The sequence below is a fragment of the Chiloscyllium plagiosum genome, unplaced genomic scaffold (assembly GCF_037043375.1).
Source record: "Chiloscyllium plagiosum isolate Xiang-an unplaced genomic scaffold, Cpla_swu_hap1 HiC_scaffold_28, whole genome shotgun sequence".
NCBI classification, from domain to species: Eukaryota; Metazoa; Chordata; class Chondrichthyes; order Orectolobiformes; family Hemiscylliidae; genus Chiloscyllium; species Chiloscyllium plagiosum.
The window spans coordinates 49427210-49453198 of record NW_028270166.1 but is presented as its reverse complement, the minus strand read 5'-3'; the positions used below and the strand labels follow the sequence as shown (position 1 = coordinate 49453198).

Below are 25989 nucleotides of genomic sequence, written 5' to 3'. Positions count from 1 at the left end.
TTCCACCTGCACTTCAAATCCTTCTTCAGCTACATTTCCATTTTCTTATCCTTGTTACTTCAACCCAATTTTCCTGATACACTAACTCATCCCCTCAGTACCTCAATTTTAAAATCATAATTCTCATGTTTTCTCACGCATGTCACTACATATGTAAACTCCTTGGGACCTATAATTCCCTTGCTGTTCATTCAATTCTGGCCTTGTGTGTAGTCTACTCACTTTACACTGTCATTACTTGCAATGCTGGCACATTCTCTCTGGCAAGTGTCAATGAGGGTCAACCAATCAGTACCCTTTCTTTCTACATTATTGGTACCTTTGAAATTTGGAATTCCTGCATTGGTGAGAGCAAGACAAAAAGCTTTGACAGTCTTTTGTTATCAATACTCAAGTTCTGAATTATCAAGTGATGATTTCTACCAAAGGTATTAACATTGGAGATCAGCAGGATGCTCACCATATTCTTTTTTTAAAAACTGATCTGATCACACTTATTTATATTTGGAGCACATCAAAGCAGCAAGAATTCTTAAAAATACGATGTCAACTTGGGAATAAAGATAATATGAAATCTTATTGCTTAAGCTTTGATTAACAAAAGCTTTTTGGACAAGTCTGTTATTTTCCAACACAATGTGACAATACCATGTGATTGATATTAGAATAGAATCAGAATCCCTACAGTATGTAAGCAGACTATTTGGCCCATCGAGTCCACACCAACTCTCCGAAGAACATCCCACCCCGTATCCTATCCAAGTAACCCTGCATTTCCCATGGCTAATACGCCTAGCCTGGACATCCTGCACATTGTGGGCAATTAAGCATGGCCAATCCACCTAACCTGCACATCTTTGGACTGTAGGAGAAACTGGAGCACCCAGAGGAAATCCATGCAGTAAGGTCCTGGGGAGTATTGCTGAAGAGAGAGACCTTGGAACGCAGATTCATAGTTCCTTGAAAGTGGAGTCCCAATTCGACAGGATAGTGAAAGTGTTTGATATGCTTACCTTTATTGAACAGTGCATTCAGTATAGAGGTTGGGAGATCACGTTGTGGCTGTACAGGACATTGACTTGGCTACCTTTGGAATCGTGTGAAAGATGTAGCAAAACGTGAAAGTGTTCAGAAAAGACTTACAAGGATGTTGCCAGGGTTGGAGGGTTTGAGCTATGGGGCGAAGCTGAATAGACTTGGGCTGTTTTCCCTGGAGCATCGGAGGCTGAGGGGGTGACCTTTTATAGATTTGTCGAATCATGAAGGACACGAATAGGGTGAATAGCCTAGGTCTTTTCCCTGGGGTGGGGGTGGGGGCAGGAGTCCAAAACTAGAGGGCATAGGTTAGGGTGAGAGGGAAAAGATCATATTTATTTATAGTTGGAGCACATCAAAGCGGCAAGAATACTTAAAAATACAATGTCAACTTGGGAATAAAGATAATATAAAATCTTATTGCTTAAACTTTGATTAACAAAAGCTTTTTGGACAAGTCTGTTATTTTCCAACACAATGTGACAATACCATGTGATTGATATTAGAATAAAATCATAGAAGCCCTACAGTATGTAAGCAGACTATTTGGCCCATTGAGTCCACACCAACTCTCCGAAGAACATCCCACCCCCTATCTTATCCAAGTAACCCTGCATTTCAAAACTAGATCAACTAAGGATCAACTTCTTCATGCGGAAGGTGGTGCGTGTATGGAATGACCGGTCAAAGGAAGTTGGAGGCTGGTCCATTTTAAAGGCACCTGGGTGGGTATATGAATAGGAGGGATATGGGCCAAATGCTGAATTTATTTAGGATATCTGGTCAGCATGGACAAGTTAGACTGAAGTGTCTGTTTCTATGCCATATATTTCTAGAACTCTTAATATACCACTGAAGTGTGAATTTCAATAAAGGACAAACCTGTATAATATTCTTCACATCTTTGAATCAGTAAACTTTCAACAGCAACTCTAAGAACCTCCTTCATAGGGGTTGCTCTGAATTCCTCCCTAACTCCTCCTTTGCCATGTCTGCATCAGTTCCCATTCCACATCCCTTTCTAACAACTAATTACCCATACCCCTGGTCAGACAAAAAACAGCTTTAATAATCAGGTTCATGAACAGGCAAAGACACTTAGAACATGCAGGAGTACAACCCTGAAAATGTGCTGTGCTGAAAGTTTCATTACTTGATGAATTCACTGCGCCTTAAAAATCATTGGCACATTCTTCAGGGCCTAGAAGTGGGAAGTGAACTGAACTGACGCAGGCAAGACCAAAATCTAGCCATCTTCCTGACCCTGCCTGAATTAAGTTTTGGTGGGAAGGTCCAAGGTCCATCTTTCCACCCTGACTGCCATTTGAGGTATTTAAATGATAAATGACCACTGGTTAACCAGTGTGGGCAGGTTGCCAGTTTAAGTGAGGGAAGGTGGTGGCCATAATAGCAAAGGTAGGTTCAGGTGAGTGGATCTCAGGAAGGGGATGGTCAGAGAGCCGAACCCTTTCCCTTGCTTCTGATTCCCCCAGCACCGCTTGGCCAAACCCAAACACAGCTTGAACTTGCTTTTGCCCTGGGTGATTCTTTATCCTGGGAGTGTTCCGAGGGAACCGGTGACACCTTGTCTGCAGCCTAACCAGGTTCAGCCACCACTGAGACTCCTTGGTCCAGGGCCCACTTTCTAGTAGAAAACCTACTGGTTGCCAATCAGACACCCAGTTGCTGGAAGATCCCATAGGTTTTCTCAATTTAATAGGCTACAATTTTCCTTCCAGGGAACTCTCCCACTTTCAGACTTAGTCCAAAGATGGAAACATCCTGCTCGTTCTCTCAGTTACACCCAAATAAGGAAAATCATCATAATTTGAGTTAGAGACGTAAGAACCAATATAATCTGTGACACATATAAACTGTTCTGATGGAATGATCTTTCCCTTTATTTGATGTTTTTGATCTTCTAGCTCACAGTTTAATACAGCTCACAATACATTTCTTTATGACAGAACACCCAAACTTTTTCAAATATAAAAAGAGAAGACATTCTGTCCTTTGTATCTCTCCACACCAAACCTGTAGTAGAGCTGCGACAGCTTATTCTTGTTATCCATCAGTGAGATCAAAGATCGCAACCTGGTGCTAGCTACAAAACAGAACGTCATGGGTACCTTAGTGATTCAGTCGATGGGTGAATTGCTAAATCTTCTATTCCTCTGTGGTCATCAATGAAGCACTGATCACCTTATTGTCCACCATTCTTTTACAATTTCTTCCAAGTCATTGATGTTCTGAGCAATCGCTACCACCCTCTTTTTCAGTGGTTTGCTTCTTGACATTCATGGTTTGATGTGTTGTGCTGTGTTGAAATTCCCAAGTTTGATCATTGGTCTATTCCAAATTGAACAGATTTCACTTGGGAAAATAGTTGGTCCTCTGTACTGATGTGCTGGAAAAAGGCTTCCTCCAAAGATGCGCATACACCAGGAGGTGACGGTCTAGCAGTATTATCACTGAACTATTAATCCGGAGACACAAATAATGTCCTGAGGACCCGGTTTGAATCCTGCCATGGCAGATGGTGGAATTTGAATTCAATAAAAATCTGAATTAAGAATCTACTGACGACCGTGAACCAACTTTCAGAAAAACTCACCTTGTCCTTTAAGGAAGGAAACTGCCATCCAAGACCATAGGATAAAAATCAGGCCATTGGGTCCATTGCGTCTGCTCTGCCACTCAGTCATGGCTGATAAGTTTCTTAACCTCAATCTCCCACCTTTGATCCCCTTAACAATCAAGAACCTATCTAGCTCAGTCTTAAATATATTCAATGACGTGGCCTTGACAGCGTTCTACGGCAATGAATTCCATTGATTCACAACTGTCTGGCTGAGGACATTTCTCCGCATCTCTATTCTAAAGGGTCGTTCCTTTACTTTAAGGCTGTGCCCTCGGGCCCTAGTGTCTCCTGCTAATGGAAACATCGTCCCAACATACAGAATACTGAAAGGCCTGGATAGAGTGTAAGTTTCAATTAGATCCTCCTTCATCGTTCTAAACTCCATCCAGTACAGACAAATGGACCTCATATGTTAAGCCTTTCATTCCTGGGCTCATTCTCGTGGACCCACTCCAGGGCCAGCACATCTTTTCTGAGATATGGAATCCAAAATTGGCACAATATTCTAAATGTGATCTGACCATAGCCTTATAGAGCTTTAGAAGTACATCCCTACATCGACATTTTAATCCTCTCAAAATAAATGCCGATATTGCATTTACCTTCCTGACTACCCACTCAACCTGCAAGGTAACCTTAAGAGAATCCTGGACTAGGACCCCTAAGTCTCTCTGCACTTCAGATTTCTGAATTTTCTCCCCATTTAGAAAATAGTGTATGCCTCTATTCTTCTTACCAAAGTGAATGACTTCACATTTTCCCACACTACCAGGTCTAGCCACATGTGACTCCAGACCCACACAAATTCACACTTAATTGCCCTCTGGGAAATTAGATGTACAATAAGTGCTGGCCTAGGTAGCACTGCCCTCATCCTGTGGATGCATTTTCTACAAAGGGTGTGTGTGTGCGTATGTGAGAGAGAGAGATGAAAATTCCACAAATTCCCAAAACACCTTGAAAAGACATTGTGGGAGAGGCCCTGCAATAGCAGCATTAAGAGCAGATCATTTTCTGGAGCTGTACTCACATAGAAATTCAAAAGCAACATTGTCCAAATGCTGGAAATATGACATCAAAATATTAGAAATATTCAGGACTAGCATAATCAGATACTGTTGAGGGGCACAGATTTTCTACCTTAACCTATTTCTTTCTGACATGTGCTGGTAGACCTACTCAGAATCTCCAGCATTTTCATTCAGAGAGAAACGAATCAGCAACCACATATCGAGCACAAGCTTCTGTTCGATATCAAACACCTAGATGTTTTAACAGTGGAATTTGTTAGGTTAAAAACTCCTCTGGTTTATCCCAACTAGGACCATGCCTATCAGGTAGCAGAATTGCAGGGATGACGATCAGAAAGGAAATACCCATTGACCCCTCTCCGAGTCCCATCAATGAACCAGATTATGTGAGCAATCGTCATTGTGCCTTTGAAGTCTTCTTAGCTCAGTTACTGAATGCCATGAGATGTATGAGCAAAAGCAGCCCATTCAACCCATCAAATTTGTTCTGGCATTTAATGAGATCATAGCTGATCTGATAATCCTCAACTCAAATTTTCCTGCCTTTTACCCTTGTACTTACTGCTTAAAAATGTCTCTCAGCTTGAATATACTTAACAACCCAGCCCCCTGCAGTAATGTATCCCAGATCCATTGCCCTCTAAGAAGAGCATTTCTCATCTTTGTCTTACGGGCAACCCCTTACTCAGATTTTACCCTCTGGTCCTTGAGACTCCAACCAGGGAAAACCGACTTGCTGCATCTATACAGCCAAGCCCAAGGAACTGGTTTCAATAAGTGCTCCTCTCGCTCTTCTAAACTCTTTATAAGAAATTCACTCCATTCCCAGTATCAACCTCATGGACTTTCTCTAGACTGCATTCAAAAGAACTGTTCACAATTTTGGTAAGTGCCTTGTATAGTTTCAGCAAGACCTCCCCATTTTGATAATCCATTCCCTTGGAAATAAAAGCTAATCCATTTGCCTTCCGTATTAGCTGCTGAACTTGGATGCCAACATTTTGTAATTCGTGCATGAAGACCCCCAAATCCATGTGCTGCAGTTGCCTACAGTCAATCTCCATTTAAATACTATTCAGTTCCTCTATTCTTCCTGCCAAAGAACATAACCTCAGATTTCCCACATTATATTTCATCTGCCAGAATTTGTGGTCATTAAACCTGTCTACATCCCTCTGCAGTCAGCCTCAACACATATCTTTTTAGCCAAATGCAAACTTGATTATAGTATTCACTTTCCTCTTACAAATCATTGATATGTTTTGTAAATAAGCACTGATCTCTATAGAATTACCACCAGTTACAGGTTGCCATCCTGAAATCACCATCCTTTTCCCAACTCTTGACTTATATTAGTTACCCAATCCTCAATCACAGTTAATATGTGATCCCAACTTCACATGCTCCTCTTGTTAAGTAGCCTTATATGTTGTATCTTATTGAATGCCTTATGAAAATCCAAATATATTATATTGACTGGCTCCCTTTTATCTACCCTACTTGATTCCTCCTTAAACCACTTGGAAATCCCTCTTCAGCAATAGAAACTGGACAACTTCCAAGTGCAATTTAAGTCTTTGGAGTAACTTCTTCTGAACTTAGCGAGTTTTGAGAAGATTTATAGCTCAGGTTGAGGCTCTGGATGTAAGTTTGCTAACTGAGCTGAAAAGTGTGGAGTTCTTCTGAACTGTGGAATGCAAAGAATATGTAGTTGAAATAAACGGCATGTTCATTTACGTTGTAGGTTTGAGAGAAAATTAAATGAAAGGATACTCTCAAGGGATTAGATAGTGAAGGGTGTGTGAGGAGAATCATATGGAGAAGTACGCTGAATGGCCTGCTTTGTATGCTGCAGATGCTTTATAAAATTATAACCATGACGTGGACATACCATACACCAGTAAGAACTTTCTCCAGGAAAACTCAGCTGAATAGACATGAATTTTATTCCAAGTTAGTCCTGGTCAAAACCGCACTCTTTGAAATTGGGCCCTTTACTTAATATCAAAGGAAATTGTTGGTCCTACTACATTTGCTCGAGGGGACAGAAATACACATTTCATGGGGTTGGAGTGGGAAATATAATGTAAGCCCAAAATCTTGAGTCCTCATTGCAAAATGAACAACTATTTCAAGTGTCAGAAAGAAACTGATTTCTGCAGGATGAACGTCAATGGCAGAAGGTAACAAAGATCAATGGGTAACAGTTATCTTGCTGATATCAAACATAGCTTGTGTACTGTATATCAGCGTACTGGGACGACTACATGGTTCACATTTTCCATAAGGATAGAGAAATAATCTGTATTAAATCCTTTGTTTTGTTTTGTAAGGATGGAGAAAATTGTATCAAAGCAATATCAAAATTATGAAATTATTAAAGGCCATTTAATTGACTGTGATTTCTTACTGGCAGGTTGAAGACAACGATAATGCTGTGACAGTTTTCAAACTCCTCCATTAGCTGTACTAACGCCGCTAATGCCAGTGTTAGACGTCTAGCAAAATCGACTTGCTTCACACATTCATGGGTGAAAATGAGACAGTAGAGAGGAATGTGGGTATAATCATTACGAGAGGCATCTACTCAAATCAATGCTAGGGTAATACAAAGAGTCAGAACACTGATCGCACAGTATTGTGTTGAAAAACGTGTTGCTCATCTGGATTGTGTTAGCAGCTAAACTTTCAGATGCCTGAGCATTAAGTTTTGCAATCCCCTTGCTAAGTCTCTTTATGTCTCTAACACTCCCTCCTCCTCAAAAGCTACACCTTTGTCCAATTTTTTAGTTTCGTCATTTCATCTCATGAGGCTCAGCATCAAATTTTCCTTTATATCACACCAGTGAAATACCTTGAATGTTTCATAATTTTAAAGGCGATCAATAACTACAAGTTGTTGTTGTCTACATGAGTAGAATGTGGAGTGACAGGAACACTGCTGACCAAATTGGAGATGGCCACAATAAACAGAATGCATTTAATTAAAGAATTACTGATTGAGAAACTTTACTCCTGCAGTTCAGATGAACAGGTTAAAATGGTTCACAAAAGTTCACATTAGGTCTAGTCTAGTGACTGATCAAACAAGAGTGTGTTAACAATCCAGGCACATCTCTCAATAACCAAACATAAAAGGGCAAGTGAAAATACTTCAAGACTTCAGATTCTTTCCTTACTACACAAGAGAGGAGACAGTCAAAATGTCCAATTTAGGCCAACACAAACATTTACAATTTGTCAGTATAAAAATTCTCATCCTATCATTGATGCCTACAACTTTGCACTGCTTCACCTAAAAAAAAAATACACTGGGAAAAACACATCATTGTATAAGCAGATACCCCATGTGAAAATGAAATTACAGTATATTCAATCTACATGAAGATTCAAGAGGGATTTAATCCTCTGCTCATGTCCCAGCCCTGAAATACTCGGCTTTGAGGCCCCCCCCCTTTGATTGATCAGTCCAGCAGGAAGTAGCTTGGGTTTCTAAGTCCTTATTATTGGATTATGGGAGTGATGTCACCATCTGAAGCAGAACAAACACAACTTCATCATCTTAAGCATGCTTCACTCTGGGGGTGGCTGCTCCTGTATTTCTTTCTTCACTGCAATAAACAGAAAAATATTAAAAAGCAAAACAAATATTCTAATACTTTAATTATTTGTTAACCATGATGGAAGAACTTATATTTGGAGAAATGATTAATGCATTCAAGCTGCATCTTGAATATTTCCATTGCCCTGAATATGACAGTTAACTTTACTAAATATGTCATGTTACTGTTCTGTAACATAACAGTTACCAACAAACCTCCCCGAAGCCATGACTGAAGCAACAATTTAACACATCAGGACTAAAGGATAGGGGAGCCCTGGGAGTTACATAAAAACCATTGAGGTGAGACATCGTTTGTTTACAATATGAGGACACATTGCTTTGAGCTGCTGTTCAATCACTTGGGAAAAGTAAAGGCTTAGCTTAATAGTTCACATTTGAGAGTTCAAATTTGAAATAAAAGTAAGTGTAACATTGGTGGTTTTTTTCGTCTCTTATTAGTAGCCTGTCACTACCTGACATGTTGGGAACATTCAAAGTGATTCTAATCAAAAAAACTCTGATGTTAGGCGAGAGAACTTGGAAGGATAGAAATGCCTTGCATAAGGCACCAAATGCTGTATGATTTTGGGACTAAATGTTCAGACACGACATGCTTGTGAGAAGGACCCAGTCTTTGGAATGCACACAGAAGATGCAATGAAGAACAGGTTCCAAACATGGTCCATCACAGGGTTGGTATGGCACAGAACAGCAAAAACATACACCGGGTTACTACCAATTGAAAACTTTAATTCAAAGTTTTGACACATGTTCTGCAATAAAGCTGCATGAAACATCCTGGCATCGGGTTATTGAAGTTAAAGTACTGAAGTACATAAAATTGGACATCTAAGACTACATGGGATGTTGTAAGTTTAGGTGATGATTCTTTATAAATGGAAGGATGTCAGCAAAGATAGGTTTTGAATCCTGTTTATTATAAGATGTATCATGATATTTGTAATAATTTGATAATCATGTATGTAAAATGAATGGGTAAAATCTGCGTAATGGATAGATAAAAACGAACAGGTTATGGGAAACTGTTTCCATAGCACAGGTGTTTAGTTCTCTAGTGTACACCAGGGACCAAGTAATTCAACAGCAGAAGTGACAGCTACAGCACTTTTAGCTTTAAAAAAAAAGCTGTTTGCCCAGCTCAAAAGAGAGCTCCAAGCTCTACGTATTCGATGCATTTGCAAACTTTCACTATCAATGATCAGATCCTGTACATCAAGAGGTACAACTCTAATTATAAAGCAGCATTAGTGTCAACTTGGAGTGACATACCCAGATTGGATTAATTCACGCAACTTACTTTCATCTCTTGCTTTCATGCGAGCTATGAAAGAGTAACTCTTATTTCTTCGATAATTCTCATAGGGGTCGTCAAGTGGAACACCCACTCCCTTATACTGGTCCCACTTATCACGAATCTCTCCTCCTTTGATTGGGTCTTGAATGCCCTGTTCCTTTGCCCCAAGTCCTCCTGACCCACTCCAGCCTAGAACAAACCAACACAAGCAAAATGATTTTCTACTAAATACACAGTCAGTGGGAGTCCACATGGTATCACAGGAACTCTAGATATCACATTCTGAAGCCTTGAATTAACACTGGTGTTAGTATTTCTTGCTCAGTGAGTTTGACTATTTGCATTTCTCTGGTTAAATCTGTTAAATTAGCTAACTCAACCAGACATTGGCTTTAAGTCTCTCTCAATTATCCAAAATGGTTTTAAAAAAATTTCACATTGGCATTGCTGTACGATATTGCTATTTCAGTTGTACCTACGTCAGCTATGATGACATAAGACTTGAACATCCCAGGGTGTTACCACTGTTGAGTCTTGTGCATCCACTAAGCAAAAGCAACTTCAAAACCACTCAATTATAAATTACAAAAGCTTCATTAAATACAAACTACAATGCAAGACCAATGTTTTGCTTTGTAACACTATCCTGCCAAACTAATTATTTTGGTAAAAATCCCCAGCCACCCGTATGGCTTAGAGGAAATAACATGACACACCAAGTACCTTAAATAGAATTACTTTGAAAAACATGACTAGAAGCAGAAAAAGCAACCATACCCATCTTCATTAACAGCTGGTGTCCTTTGTTTTCTTCCCCTAGTCTCTGATCAGGAGTGAGGGTGACAGGACCACCTCCAAGTCCTGTTGTGGAACTAAAGAAAAACAGATGTCAATAAGTTAATCCTAAAGCAGAGATTCCCACAGGCAATCCTTGAGCAACAGCTGGAACAATTTGCAAGGACCTTTTGCTTTTGTGAAACAGAACAGCAAACAGCTGGATTCTGCAGTAATTTTAGATCTAGGATCAGATGCCTATCTTATGTTGACCAATTTTTGGAGAAAAGGCTGATGTCATTTGAGAGTTGCCAAGGTCTGGAAAACACCAATGCACAACCTCAACTGTGCTGAGCTTTGCTGATGACGCAGGTGATCTTACAACAGTGGAGGAGTGACAACAAATAAAAATTGGGTACAAGCCACTAATTAAGGGGAAAAAAAAAACTGGCTCAAGGTGATTAATGATAAATAAAATTGCAGCAAGACTCATATCAGAAGGCAAGTGCCTCAAACTACATCAGAGATGATGTCGGCTGGGAATTGAACAAATATAAATGTTTTAAAACAGTCACCTCAATTATTTGGGAATATTAGAGAGAGGAGTTTTAGTCTGAGATTGTGATTAGAACATAGTTATGCGACTGGACAAATATAAAGCAGTTTAAGAGGCAGATGTACCAAAACAGAAGCAGCTACCTGGACAAAATAGGGCTGCAGAACATGAAGCCATTCAGGCTCACGGATGTAACCAGAGGATCTACAATTTGGCTAAGATCTGCAGGTCGATGTGAAAGCCACCCTTCTTTAACACATGAAAACCAGTAAAAGCTGAACACTTATCAATTTTTATTCTGCAAAAATTATTGCAGGAGTCCACTTTGTCACTGGTTGGCTCCACTAGGAGTGAGCTAAAGTCCACTGTTGTCATTCACCGTTACATACACCTCAGGAAATGTCAGCAGCAAACTCACATTTCAGGGAGGCAGAGACATGCAAGAATCTTGACCTCTCATTAAGCTCGGAAATGAGTGGTGTTAGTTTATTTTAGAAATACAGATGAGACAAAAGGAAATTTTTTTTTCCTTTCACTGTCTGTCTCCAATTTATTTTTGCCTTTTACCCCCTCTGTCTCACTTTGTGTGGATCACATTCACCCTTCAAGGGCCATTAGGGATGGGCAACAAATGCTGGTCTAGCCAGCGATACCCATATCCCGTGAACAAATAAAGGAAAAAAAAATCTCTTGCCAACCTTTTCTTTCTTTCTCCTCCTGAAACTCTCAGATTCTCTTGGTTCTGTAGGTTTCTTAATCTCTGTACATTTTGTGTCTCTCTTTCCCTCCCTCCTTTTCCTCTCATCCCGTTGAGACCTGGAGACAGACTGAAGGCCAACAAAATGATCTTCTCTCCCTCTCTGGGTACAATGCCATTTCTCCACAATACACCTCGATTTCAGGAGTTCTTTTCAGGAGAACCTGATCACCACAGTAACACTTCACACCAAAAACTTCCCTTCAGGAATAATTGCCTCCTCCAAAACCAGTTGTTCAATTTAATTTAGATAAGTTGGTAAATGAATTTGACCCCAAGGCTGGGGGAGAGCTGCCTCCCACCTGAATACTGGTCCTGATGTCTCATTTCCAAACTATTCCAAGGGAGCTTGGAAAGGTCCGTGCCACCAGTTATGACTTCTCATCCAACTTTCAACCTGGTCTAAATTCTGCTCTTTAACAAATCAAGCAAGAGCTTCCTAATAAAGAATGTTTTCTCAATGTCTTGTGGTTCATTATGCAGTTTCTGGTGGCTTAGATTACTATTTTAATATAAGCTTGACATTAAATCAGTAAGAAACTTTGTGTTATCAAAATAATGAAAATCCACTGCAAAGAATGAGGACATTCCTGGGGTGAAAATTCTAGCTTCAACACTGAAAACCTACAGCTGCCAGATCAAGATAATATTTAGTTTTGAAGTATGCCTCCAATAAAAGCAAAATAAAGTTTAACCCCAAGGATGAAAAAAGCCAACATAAACCCAAAATATCTGTATTTCTTCCATTATAACAACTGGAATGAATTTCAGAACCATGCTAACCTTGTTTTGGTGCAGAATGGAGTCTTTGAAGGGATAAGATAGATGCGCACACAATCTTTTCTGTACAGTAAAGAAGCTAACAATCTGTTCCCAGGTCTGCTGGTCACGGCCAATTTCCTACACTACAATAGACACCACACTCAGAAGTGCTTAATTGCCTGGGAAGTGCTTTCTCCCGAGATCATGAAGGCAAGTTATTCTGTTCTTTCAGAATACAGCACTTACTCAGCTAGGTTGCAGTCACTATCTAAATCCTTACTTATTTCATAAGCAGACTCCCAAATAGATAATCATCCAATACCATAAGTGTTCTTGAGAAGCAAACGCCACGCCTCAAACTTTCAACATCACAATATGGCTAAGGTAAATAAATTTGCCATTGAGCTTTTCTGCTACTTTAAGTCTGGACCCAGAAAGGGAAATATTGTAATAAAGACTTACAATTTATATTAAATTCACAATGGGTCTTCAAAGCACATTCCCTACCAATCATTTACGTTTATCCTATACCACAGCAACATCTTGTAATGGGTAACATGCTAATTTACATGAACTTACGGTGGAGTCTGGCTCCGTGACCTTGATACTCTCCTCTTTCCTGGTGAAAAGGATCGTGAACGTGAGCGAGAGCGTGAGCGAGACCTGCTCTGAGATGACCTTGACCTGCTATGACTGAAGATAATATTATGGAGATTTTAAGAGTCACAGATTCAGAATCATTCATCACGGAAACAAGCCCTTTGGCCTAATTTGCCCATGCCAACCAGTTTTCCTGAACTGAACTGGCCCTGATTTGGAGATGCCAGTGTTGGACTGGGGTGTATAAAGTTAAAAATCACACAACACCAGGTTATAGTCCAACAGGTTTAATTGGAAGCACACTAGCTTTAGGAGCGACGGTCCTTCATCAGGTGATAATGGATGGCTCAATTGAACTGAATTGGCCTTATTTGCTTGCTTTTGGCCCATATCCCTCTAAATCTTCCCTATCCATGTACCTGTCCAAGTGTCTTTTAAATGTTGTAATTGTACCAACCTTTGTCACTTCCTCTGGCAGCTCATTCCACATAAGCACTACCCTGTGTGTGGAAAACGTTGCCCCTCCGGTCCCACTTAAATCTTTACTCTCTCACCTTAAATTCTAGTTCCTATAGTTTTGAGCTCCCCTACCCTGGGGAAAAGACCTTGGTTACTCAAATCTTAAATTTCAAGCGGGTCACAGCAATATGTGAGTTAAGACTTCAAAAACAGAAAACAAAATAATATTGATCAGGGGCAAAACCATCTCAGTGGAGAAAACTCAGGACATACTGGAAAACCTGATTAACACATCTGCAGTTAAGCAGTATGGTTTGTTTTCTTACCTAGAATGTGAACCGGAATATGAACGAGAACGTGAACGGGATCGAGACCGCGACCTTGATCTGGAATAAGAGCGGGAGGACCGTGAAGACCTTGAGCTTGAACCAGAGGATGAACGCCTGCTCCGTGACCGACTTCGGGATTTTGATCGCCCGCTGTGGACAAATGGCTGGATTAGATATTGCTTTATTTTATTTTTCTTCTACAGAATTTTTTTCAACAATTTTCATCTCCAGCACCTCACTCAGCAAGAGTAAGACAGTCAAACTACAATCGACATTTTTGTAAATGTGAATTGAAATGCATTCAATCATTCCATATCACACACTGTATTTAGATTTATATATGGGGAACCCTATCACCATGTCACACACCCACCTGACTCAGACATCTATATTGTTCTCCCATTGTCACTGAGCCAATATGGATTACATAACCTAATATCACTACAGAAATTCTACAAGGACTCCAGTGATTTAGGGAAGTAAACAGACCATCACTTTCTTAGATCAATTAGATTAGAGACTAAATGTGGCCTTGAGAGCATTGGTTAAACACAGGGAAACAAAAAGAAAATCACCAGAGACACAAAAAGACTTAGTTTTTGTTTTTAATTCACTCATGGAACATGGATGTCACTGGCTGGGCCAACATTTATTGCCTATCCCCTACTTGTCCTTGAGAAGATTGTTGGTGGTGAGCTGCCTTCTCGAACCACTGAAGTCCATGTGCTGTATGTAGACCCACAATGTCCTTAGGGAAGGAATTGCAAGATTTTGACCCAACAACATGGTAGCATATTTCCAAGTCAGGATGGTAGAGGCTTGGAGGGGAACCTGCAGATGGTGTTCTGCATAATGTTCCATCAGGTTCCTCAAGTAAGGCAACACTCACTTTGCTGCTGCAATTCTCACAACATATCTCTTTATAGATACCTGATAGATTTGTGGCAAATTTCCTTCTTACTCCACGGGCGGTGGGGGTGTCTAAAGAGTATAATTCTAAAGTAACGTTCACCATCTCCTTAGTATGTGTTTGGAGCTAGTTTTTGTTTGGAAAATTTCACAAAACTTAGTGCATCCAAGGGTGCAGTGGTCAGCTGGTATCAGGCAACTCATTAACACCTCAAAATGGGATAATTTACTTTTTTTTGAAAACTAAATGAATAGTGAATGGCTATATTCCACAAAGCAGGAAGCTCCTGGCTCTGGCTATAATCTAAGTAGATTTAGCTGATTCTCGAGTGAAGGATATTCCGAGTGGAGATGTATAAGAGTCACTGCTCTTTACTCCTGATTGCCTTCTGCTAACATCAGATCGAAGTGCAATCATTGACACTGGTTGACGACAGCTCATGCTTGAAATGAAATATTCTGCTGAGATACTGGAGGGTATATGTCACATATAGAAGAATGATCCCAGTCAAGGATTCAATACTGAGAGAGCAAGAGGGAAGATGAGAAAAATAATGGAAAAATAGAAGCAAAGACGAAACAGCATGAATATTCTGCCATTAGATGTCATTAGTTCTTTTTATAGATACTGTAATCTATCACAGAATCAGCACAGAGGAGGCAGTTTAACCAACTTGTTGATACTATGTTGATACTAACCTTCACGATGAGCAAAAGTCCCCAAACCCAAAATCATAGACCCTCTACCTCATTTTTGTCATGGCAGTTTTTACACAACTTGGCCAATTTATTCTTAAATGTTGACATTGTCTTTGCTTTAATCATTACATCTGGCAGTGAATACCAAAGTCTCGCAAATGCTATGTAAAATCATCTATCTAAATCTCCTGCTCAAACCTGAAAAACATACAGAAGATGCCAAGACAGTGTATAATGTCCGCACTAACCGCTTTTCCGTTTTGACTCCACTACTGGCCTCATGGGGCTCCAAACGAGGTCCTGGTTTCATAGTTCCAGGTGTAGATGTGCTTGGACCCCCCCTGTATCAAGATTGTTGGGAAAATTGGATTACAGGTTACATTATCAATCAATAAATTGTTCACACATGCAGTTTCACATTTCATAATTATACACAACTATGTATTTTTCTAACACAAACTTTGATGCATTCCCACAACTGGAATTTAAAAGAAAGACAAAATTCTAGATATTTCAGGGATTTTACAGTCAAGGGTCACAATATACATTAATGATTTGGACAAAGAAATTGAATGCAATATCTCCAAATTTGCAGACAACACTAAGCTGGGAGTCAGTTTGCGCTGTGAGGAGGATGCTAAGAGGCTGCAGGGTGACTTGGACAGGCTGGCTGCATGGGCAAATGCTACATAATGTGGATAAATGGGAGGTTATCCACTGTGGTGGCAAAAAAAGAAAGGCAGATTATTATCTGAATGGTATCAATTTAGGAAAAGGTGAGGTGTAATGAGACGTTGGGTGCCATGGTGAAACAGTCGCTGAAGGTTGGCAAGTAGGTGCAGCAGGCAGTGAGGAAAGCTAATGGCACGCTGGCCTTCATAGTGACAAGATTCGAATATTGAAGTAGGGATGTCTTATTGCAGTTATACAATGCTTGGTGAGGCCACACCTTGAGTATTTTGTGCAGGTTTGGTCTCCTGGTCTAAAGAAAGATATTCCAGCTATTGAGGGAGTCCAAAGATTTACCAGACTGATTCCTGGGATGGCAGGACTGACATATGAAGAAAGATTGGAATGACTGGGCTGGTACTCATTGGAATTTAGGAGAATGAGGGGGGAATCTCAGAAACATTTAAATCATGATTGGACTGGACAGGCTAGATGCGGGAAGAATGTTCCTGATGTTGGGGGAAGCCCAGAACCTGGGATCACAGTCTAAAAGGGGCAAGCTATTCAGGACCACGATGAGGAAGAACTTCTTCACGCAGTGTGAACCTGTGGAATTCCCTACCACAGAAGGCTGCTGGGGCCAATTCATTAGATATATTCAAGAGGTAACTGTACATGGCTCTTGTGGCTAAAGGAATCAAGGGGTATGGAGAGAAAGCGGGAATGGGATACTGAGATTTCATAATCAGCTATGATCATATTGAATGGTGTCACAGGCTCAAAGAGCCAAATGGCCTACTCCTGTACCTATTTTCTATGTCATAAAACGTTTTAGAAGATCAAGCATATGAACAACATCCTGTTACCCCAGCAATGAATGTTGTTGTCATTACTTGCCTAATTACTTACTGAGACAAGACAGCAGAGAGTGATGAACTGTATTATTTTTGGGATAATGATATTGTGGACTCCTTGGTTATATGGTTCTCTGTACTGAGACCAACTCATTTCCTTTGCAGCTAGGAACATACCAAATCTGCAAATTCTCTCAGCTAAATATGGTTACTATTCAAAAGATGAATCTATTGCTTGGAACAACTACGTTTTGAAAGGAAAAGCCCCTTTATAATAATAAATGGCAGAAACGTCAGTCATTCTCCAAATCAGAAAATCATACAATCCATAGAGTGTGGAAGTTAGCCATTTGGCCCACTGAGTCCACAGTGACCTTCTGAAGAGCACTCCACCCAGGCCCATAGCCCCTACCCTATCCCTGCATTTCCCAGGCCTAATCTACATAACTTGCATATCCCTGGACACTATGGACAATTTAGCATGGCCAATCCACCTAGCTTGAACATCTTTGGATATGGGAAGAAACCAGAGCATTCAGAGGAAACCATCCAAATATGGGGAGAAAATACAAACACAGTCACCTGAGGATGGAATTGAACATGGGTCCCTGATGCTGTGTAGTTACCACTGCTGCTTCTGAGCCACCCCTAGATGCCCATTAGATTCAGAAATTGCACTTTTGGATTGGAAAATTGCAAACATCAGTTCATTAGTTAAAGTGGGGGCCTTGAAAACAGAGTCATGCCTCAGCTTTAGAGAGAATTGGCCAGGCTGTATCTGAATTATTGCACTCAGTTTTGTGTACTCACACTGAATAAAGTGTGTTAAGTACAGACTTATCAGAATGATGCAGAAGGTTAAGTTATGAGGCCAATTTGCTGGAATTTACCTAATATTTCCTTGAATTAGAAAATTGAGAGATAATCAAACTTAGATGCTGAAAAAGTTTAAAAGGATTAATCACAGATTTGATTAGCTCCTCGAGTGGGTAATCTGGATCAAGTAAACATGAAACTGAGTTTAGACCTGAGCAATTTGGAAGGGAAATCTGGAAGCACTTTGTTTATGCAAAGTATTTGAAATTTGGAATCATTTTCTGAAAACCCTCAAGTCGGAGGTGCTCCGAAGTCTAAGATTGTTATATAGTTGTTAAAGGGATATGAAGTTAAGGATATTAAAAGATTCAGCTGCCATTCAGCTTCAGTCTGACAGAATGGCTCAAGGGATGTTTGGCCTGTCCACACTCCGATCTATTAACTGGTAATGACTACCATCATTGTTAGCTAACAAAAACATAAAATCAAGTACTAGACAGGTTTGATCATGCAATTTTCTATAATTTTAATCCCATTTCTCTCCTCTCCAAATCAACACTCACCTGTTCCTCTTTTCTTGCCCCTTTTTCCTCCGGGCTCGCATTTTGGCTCGGAAAAATTCATACAGCCCATTCTGCTCCCAACCTTCACTGCACAAGAAAACCGTAATTTATGAAGGTGAAACAAGTCCAAGTGAATCATTGCCATATTAAAACAGAGAAACTAACAGCAGAGACTTTCACTTTTTCTTGTACAAAATTAATTTACATATGCGTAGTGATGGGTAAATGTAGCAAGAATCTGCAGAAAGCTGCCTACAGAACAGTATACAGGCAAACATACTCTAATGAAGTTTAAATGGATGAATGTGGCTTACACTTTGGGGAAAAAGAACAGAAAATTGAAATAGCATCAAATTCGTTAACAGTAAACGAATGAACAGGGCGATTGAGGAATTGCCACTACATGGATGATAGAATCATTTGGCTAAGAATGAGGTCATTTGAGCAATTGTGTCAATACTGGTTCTGAGAGAGAATTACCCAATTGGTCCTACTTTCTTATATACCAGCAATGTTTTCATTTCAAGTATATATCCAATTTCCTTTTTCCTAATGCACACTATTTAAAAGCAGACTGCAGCTGGCAAAAGTCATTAAGAGAAAAAGTGAGACCCTGAACACAAAAGTGGAAAGGTGACAATGTAATTGTAAAGACCCTAGCTAGGCATACATTAGTACAGTAGAATTTTTCATTCTATATTAAAGAAAACACTGAAGCTTATGAAAATGCCACAATGTAAATTTATTGTAAAATAAAGACAGCACAATGAAATCATAAAAGACTTGAGAAATGTATGAGGGTTGACTGTGGGATCTGGGTAATGTTTAAAGTTTTGAACAGTCTACAATGTAAACAGTCTACATTGAAAGTGTTGAAAATGTGTTGCTGGAAAAGCGCAGCAGGCCAGGCAGCATCCAGGGAACAGGAGAATCGACGTTTCGGGCATAAGCCCTTCTTCAGGAAATGTTTTCCAGCGACACATTTTCAGCTCTGATCTCCAGCATCTGCAGACCTCACTTTCTCCCCTACATTGAAAGTATTCCAATTGACAATTTAAAGTTATGCTATCAGAGCACACATCAAAGTATCAGAAGCGGTTACTGACGGAGTCATTCGTCCTGTTTTAGATACACAAGTTGCAATAGGAAAAACATCAAACGATACAGAAATGAAGCTAAAAAAAAAGAGATACATTGTGAACCTGGTACTGGCATTAAATTTGTAAGATATCGATAAAAACCAAGTTTTACTAAGATTTTTACTTAGAATTCAACTAGTCAGCAGAATAAAACCACGGTAGAATCAGATTTGATCTATTGATAATGATAAAAAAAAGATAAAGACATTTTTGATATGGGGGTGGAGGCGGGGGAGGTTGGGGAAAAGAGAGAGAAAGCTTGATAAATTAGCCAAATGTAGAATGGGTAAAAGCCTCAATTGCATTCTATCTGTAACTATTAAAAGTCTGAAGAAAGCAAAGGCACTTTTACATATAAATACATTCATATAATATAATTAGGAAAAGGACTAGTAGATAGCTAATGCTATTCCTAAAAGGGAGATAGAGAAAAGTCCAGGAAACTTAGGCAAATCTGCTTAATATCACTGGGAGTACAGATTCCATTATCTTTTCCACAGGATGCAATAGGTAAACATCTATAAACTAAACATATAACACAGATTTCAAAAAAGAAAATCCATGCTTAACCAAACTCAAGCGTTTTGAAGAAATACGAAAAACGATAAACAAAATTAATAAAGTAGATGCATTTACAAGAGGGCTTCAATAAAGTACCACATGATTCATGGTTAAGATTTCAGAGTATGTTGTCAGGATTCTGTTGCCAGCACAGATTCACACTAGGACCATTATTGTCCATAATTTACATCGATGATATAGATTTGGGAGTATTATTTCAAAACTTGAGGATGACATACAGCAGACAATGAGGCCATTTGAGCAATTGTGTCGATACTGGCTCTGAGAGAGAATTACCCAATTGATCCTACTTTCTTATATACAGGCAATGATTTCATTTCAAGTACATAAAGAAATGCCAAAATAGACACAGATTAACAAATTTGTTTTAATATAAATTTGAATTGTGTTATGAAAGAAAAACTGAAGTGGTCAAAAATCTCTTGTAAAATTACAGGGATCTAGAGCACACAAATCGTTAGAAGCAACAATATCAATTAATAAAGATGTAAAACAAAAATCAAACCAAACTCGAGGAATAGCATTGAAAAGTAGATGCACTCTATAGAACTATGGTTGAACCACAGTTCCAGCGCACAGTTCTGGTTTTCACGATGAAATAGTAAAGATACTGAAGGAAGATTAAAAAAATCATTTCTTCAGGACTGAAAAGACAAAAGGAATGAAATGATGCGGATCTAAGGATATGAAGGAGTTTAATTAGAAAGAAAACAAGGAATGAAAGGTGTGTAGTTTAATATCTAGGGAGAATACATAAGACAATTTCTACTGCATTTATCAAGGAGCGTTTTGCATGTAGATGGAATTCAAGGGGAAGCTAGATGTAACTTGTCTGCAGTATGAATGCAAGTATGGAGTAATTGGGAGGAATAGTCTGTTTCACTGGTGTAACTGCTATGTAGTCACTTACATTTTCAATGCCTGATAACTAGGTAGATAGCACACAATTTTCATCATACACTGACAGAATTGAAGCAGCAATACAGTCTTTGCAACGACTCCTACCTGTTTCTTGGTCTGTCATGTGATGGTGGGCTGTAAAATGCCTCAACTGCAGCAAGAAGCCTCTCATTAGGTGGCATTGGAGGTGGAAGGCGCATGTCTTTAGGTTCCAGAGCCTTGTAGTCATGGTCCTCCAGCTGTTTGCAAGTAAGGATGAGTAATGGTAAACAGTTGGTTTATGGAGTGTGTTTAGCAGGAGAAAAGTATCTGACAATAGATCATGCTACTAGTTCTAATGAAGCCATTTGAATTCAGCTTTTTAAAAAATGACTTGTTGATGAAGCATTCTAAATGGTTAGTACTTTACACTACAGGTGCTGATGATAAAAGACAATGATAGTTCAGAATCAGAGCTAACAGCTTCCAGTCAATATCTATAATCTCACTACTTGCACCACAATCTGACTAATTTAGGCAAATTCAAATCTCACTCCTAGGAATTAAGCACATAATTCATAGATACTATCTTTTGAGGAGTCGGTAAACAAAGATTCCATTTGACCTCTCAGATGGTGAATGTTAAGGATTCCATTGTACAATTAAACGATAGGGAGTTCTGGTCTTCAGTCCTCCCCCAAACTGAGTTGAATTGCTGATGATTCTAGCCCCCTCATAAACCACTATCACTGGTTGAACAAAGGTGTAGATGAAACTGATGTAAAGTTCTGTGCAAGAGAAGGCGAAGGAGGACTTTTCTTTTAAAACATAGTGACTATAATGACCTGAAACTCTCATCGTCAAAGGTGATGGAAAACGACTTACGATTTCTGAAGGAAACTTGATGTGTGCTTGAGGGAGATAAACCTGCTGGTTACAGTGAGAGAGCAGGGGAAAAAGAGACTGACTGGACTGCTCTACAGAGAGCGAATGAAAACTTGACGGGCTGATTGGAACCTATACCTGAATGATCTACAAAGGAGAAAGTGAGGACTGCAGATGCTGGAGATCAGAGCTGAAAATGTGTTCCTGGAAAAGCGCAGCAGGTCAGGCAGCATCCAAGGAACAGCATCCAAGGAACTGAAGAAGGGCTTATGCCCGAAATGTCGATTCTCCTGTTCCTTGGATGCTGCCTGACCTGCTGCGCTTTTCCAGCAACACATTTTCAGCTCTAATCTACAAAGGAACAGATTGTATTCTTATTACTCAGGGTTGAGCTCTGACTTTGTATCACCTCTATCACTAGAGTTGTCTCCTGCTAGCTCTGTAAAAGATTAGCTATTTTCACTCTGTCTCAGCTCAACAAACCACTGAAACAGGCATCAGTGCTTTCATAACCTGCAAAATCAACTCCACAGCTTTCCAGGTGGACTCTCAGCCTACAACACCCACTCTTGATTAAACTTAAACCCATCTAAACCTCTGCTGCCCATATGTTAATCCACACACAAATCGATGTTGTTCTTTACCGATCTAGTTTGGTTCCCAGGCAACCAACACCTTTGATTTAGCATTGTAAATAAATTTTATGGTATTACCCTCCCATTTCTGTAACCTTCAAAATCTGGTCACCTATACATCCCACTCCCTTTGGCAGAGAATTGGTGGTCATTTGTTCAACCACAGATCCTAAACTCTGGAATTTCTTTGCCAAACATCTGAGTTTATCTCTCACTGCTGCTTTAAGGCCCTGTTTCAAACCTACTTCTATGACCTAACATTTAGTTACCTGTACCTTAATGGTTGCACATCAGCTTTTGATCAGGAGCCTATGAAGCAGTTTTGGTGCCTTCTCATGTTAAAAAATGACACACAGAATGCAAGTCAACCCTGATATAGGCAGACCGAGCAATATTGGAAGCTTACCTTCACCAGTGGTGCCATTAATCCTGCCGGGAGATCGAAATATGGTACGTTGGGCACCAGGCTAGGATCATCTGGGCTGATCTGTGGTGGAGGGGGCCCTTGCCGTCTGATATGGGGTGGCTGTCCATTAAAGCCTGGAGGGGGACCAGCAAAATCTGGGTGTTGGGGCCCACCCCATGGAGGGGGTTCTCCCATTCCTGGCGGAGGCATTCGGTGTGGAGGATGATGAGGAGGGCCCATATCTGGAATATTAACATTGAAGAGGCATTTCAGCCAAAGTTCAATACCTGGTTCTGTTTCTTAGTTGTATTAATGTTTCAGGCTTATATATAACACAATACTATTACACCTGACCTATACGTGTCAAATCACAAAGGAATTTAAGACAACTATTTATTAGAAAATTAATAAACTGTAGTTTATAAAAGGAACATTAATGCGAATCTTGCATTTAGCAATAAATTGAAATTGCAAATGATTTGTTTGACAGATAGGAGATGTGACTGATGCATACAAATTCACAATTTTGCTCAAACATGGGAAAATATAACCAGATTTGATTCTGAATTACATATGCAGTTCACAACCATGAATGAAAAAGGCTATTCTACCCAACTAAACCAAAGTTATGTTTCACTAGGTGAAGCATTCAACAGATTTCACCTGACTTTCCTATCTGCCTTCAGTCAGTTATAAATCTCCCCCTTAGTCAGGAATGTAAAGAACTTAGCATCACTGTTATTCCTACAGACTTTACAGGCTCAGCACAAAAAAGTGCTCCAGGGTTGGTAAGTCAGGGCCAAGAAAAAAAACTATCAGTCAAGGCAAGGGTCTGATCTCTCCCACTGGTGCTGTATCACAGTGGTGAAGTATTGGTTTTGGCTCACTGGTAACACTCAGCTTCTGAATCAGGATTGCGTACTCAAGTCCTACCCCAGAACCTTGTACGCAAAATCTAGGCTGACATTACAACACAGCACAGCACACCCTCTACTGTGCACTACTGGAGGTCACACTGATGGAGCAGTGGTTCAATTTGTCTTCTAACGTTGATGTAAAACGTTTCATGGCAGTATTATGAAGTTTGGAGAAATGTGCCTTTTGTCCTAGGTAACATTTATTCCCTATCACAACCAAAACAGACAATTGCTATCACACTGCAGTTTAAGGGACCCTTGTTCTGTGCAAGTTGCCTTCCATGTTTCCTACATGTAAACTCTGATAACATTTCAAATATACTGAGAGAGCTTGGCTTTGGGGCATTAACACTGTTAAGAAGTGCTGCACTAATGGAAGTCTTTCTTTCTCTATAAGCACTTGGAAGAAACTTCCATGGAAAATAAGTGTATGAAATCAGCTTGAAGTCACAACAATGCAAAGTTAAAAACAGTTAAGAAAGAACTTAACTACATAATGCTATCAATGCACAGGCTGCTGGGAATTATTTACCTGGTGGAAAGTCTCCCTGTTGATAGTCAAAATGGTGAGGAGGATATGGGGGACGATCGAAGTGGTGTCGAGGAGGGAAGTCATCCTGCATGAACCGCGGAGGAATGCGATTAAAGTTGTGGGGGTGTGGAGGCTGGTTGAAAGGTGGGTGCTGTTGGTGTGGTGGGAATGGGGGCTGCTGGCGGAAGTGAGGAGGTCTCTGCATTCTGAATGGTGGGTCCCGCTGCCCTCCCCAGGGTGGCTCATGCTGGTTGTTCCACGGGGGCTCAAACTGATTATTCCAGGATGGCTCATGCTGGTTATTCCAAGGAGCATCCCGTTGGTTGTTCCAATTTTGTTCCCGCTGGTCATTCCACATCCCTTCATGATTGTTATTCCAGGGTTGGCAATGAGGTGGTCCTTGGTGTGGAGCATTAAACCCCTGGTCAAACTGGCAATGGTAAAAAGAGAAAGACATGCTCAGACTCCAAGAATCATTATTTAAAGCACATTGAATTGACAGCACAGAACCATTTATTCATTAAATGTTACGACAGCATGGTTTAAACTGCAGCTATCAACACTTGTTGACTTACCTTTTTAAAAAGCTGGCATACGTGACACCTTGGTAATGATGAGGTCCATGTCAAATGAACTGATTCATAAAGAGATCTTTCTCAATTTTAACTAATTCATCCAAACAAATGGTTTGGGTTGAACAGCTAATTTATATCATGCTCAACTTGACTCCAAGACATTCATTCTCTGACTAGCCCAGCTAGTGAATGGAAGCATTAACAGGGGCAAAGAGAAACTCCAACTCAGTGAACACTGCACTAACCTAACAATCAGTATTAATGGGCAATAATTAAAAATACAAAATAAAAATTGCAAGAACTGTGGAATCTGTAAATCATAAGCAAAAATAGAGATTGCTGGAAAAGCTCAGCAAGTCTAGTAACATCTATGATTAGATTCCCTACAATGTGGAAACAGGCCCTTCGGCCCAACAAGTCCACACCGACCCTCCGAAGAGCAACTCACCCAGATCCATTCCCCTACATTTACCCCTGACTAATGCACCTAACACTATGGGCAATTTAGCATGGCCAATTCACCTAACTTGCACATCTTTTTGGACTGTGGGAGGAAACCGGAGCACCCGGAGGAAACCCACGCAGGCATGGAGAGAACGTGCAAACTCCACACGGACAGTTGCCTGAGGCAGGAATTGAACCCGGGTCCCTAGCGCTGTGAGACAGCAGTGCTAATCACTGAGCCACCGTGCTGCCCTGTTTCGGGTCCAGTGACCCTTCCTCAGATTTATCTTCACAGATGCTGCCAGATCTACTGAGCTTTCCCAGCAATCTCTATTTCTAATTTGTTCGTAATTAAAAATACTTCTTTCAAATAGGGTTAGTTATTGAAATCTGTTCACACTCATATTATGGGAAAAATATACTGCCAAGCCTGATCCTGTCCTCATTAGGCCTCCATTAACTTGGTCTTTGTTATTACAACATTCATTAAAATGACAGCTGTCACCTTTATATAACCAAGTAATGCTGAAAAAGCACAAGCAGATACTCAAGAGCTGCTTTAAGAAAGTGCAGAATACTGACTAAGGATAATGGTAGGCTAGTACCACTTACAAGAATACAC

The 25989-nt window shown here is 40.1% G+C and overlaps 1 protein-coding gene across 4 annotated transcripts in view; it reads right to left on the bottom strand.

Annotated features, from left to right (window-relative positions):
- Nucleotides 1-7668: 7668 nt before the first annotated feature.
- Nucleotides 7669-25989, bottom strand: part of cherp (calcium homeostasis endoplasmic reticulum protein) — a 68792-nt gene continuing 50471 nt past the window's right edge. The window contains exons 10-20 of one of the 4 annotated variants that reach the window (XM_043720794.2): nt 24349-24778; nt 22900-23141; nt 21100-21233; nt 18374-18460; nt 15720-15812; nt 13861-14013; nt 13055-13168; nt 11655-11783; nt 10404-10498; nt 9630-9815; nt 7669-8318 (exon numbers count right to left, since the gene is read on the bottom strand). In XM_043720794.2, coding sequence (XP_043576729.1) covers nt 8281-8318; nt 9630-9815; nt 10404-10498; nt 11655-11783; nt 13055-13168; nt 13861-14013; nt 15720-15812; nt 18374-18460; nt 21100-21233; nt 22900-23141; nt 24349-24778 — 1701 coding nt within the window. In that variant the 3' untranslated portion in view covers nt 7669-8280. The remainder of the gene's footprint in view (nt 8319-9629; nt 9816-10403; nt 10499-11654; nt 11784-13054; nt 13169-13860; nt 14014-15719; nt 15813-18373; nt 18461-21099; nt 21234-22899; nt 23142-24348; nt 24779-25989) is intronic. The other 3 variants (XM_087976188.1, XM_087976190.1, XM_087976189.1) reach the window with 3 other exon arrangements.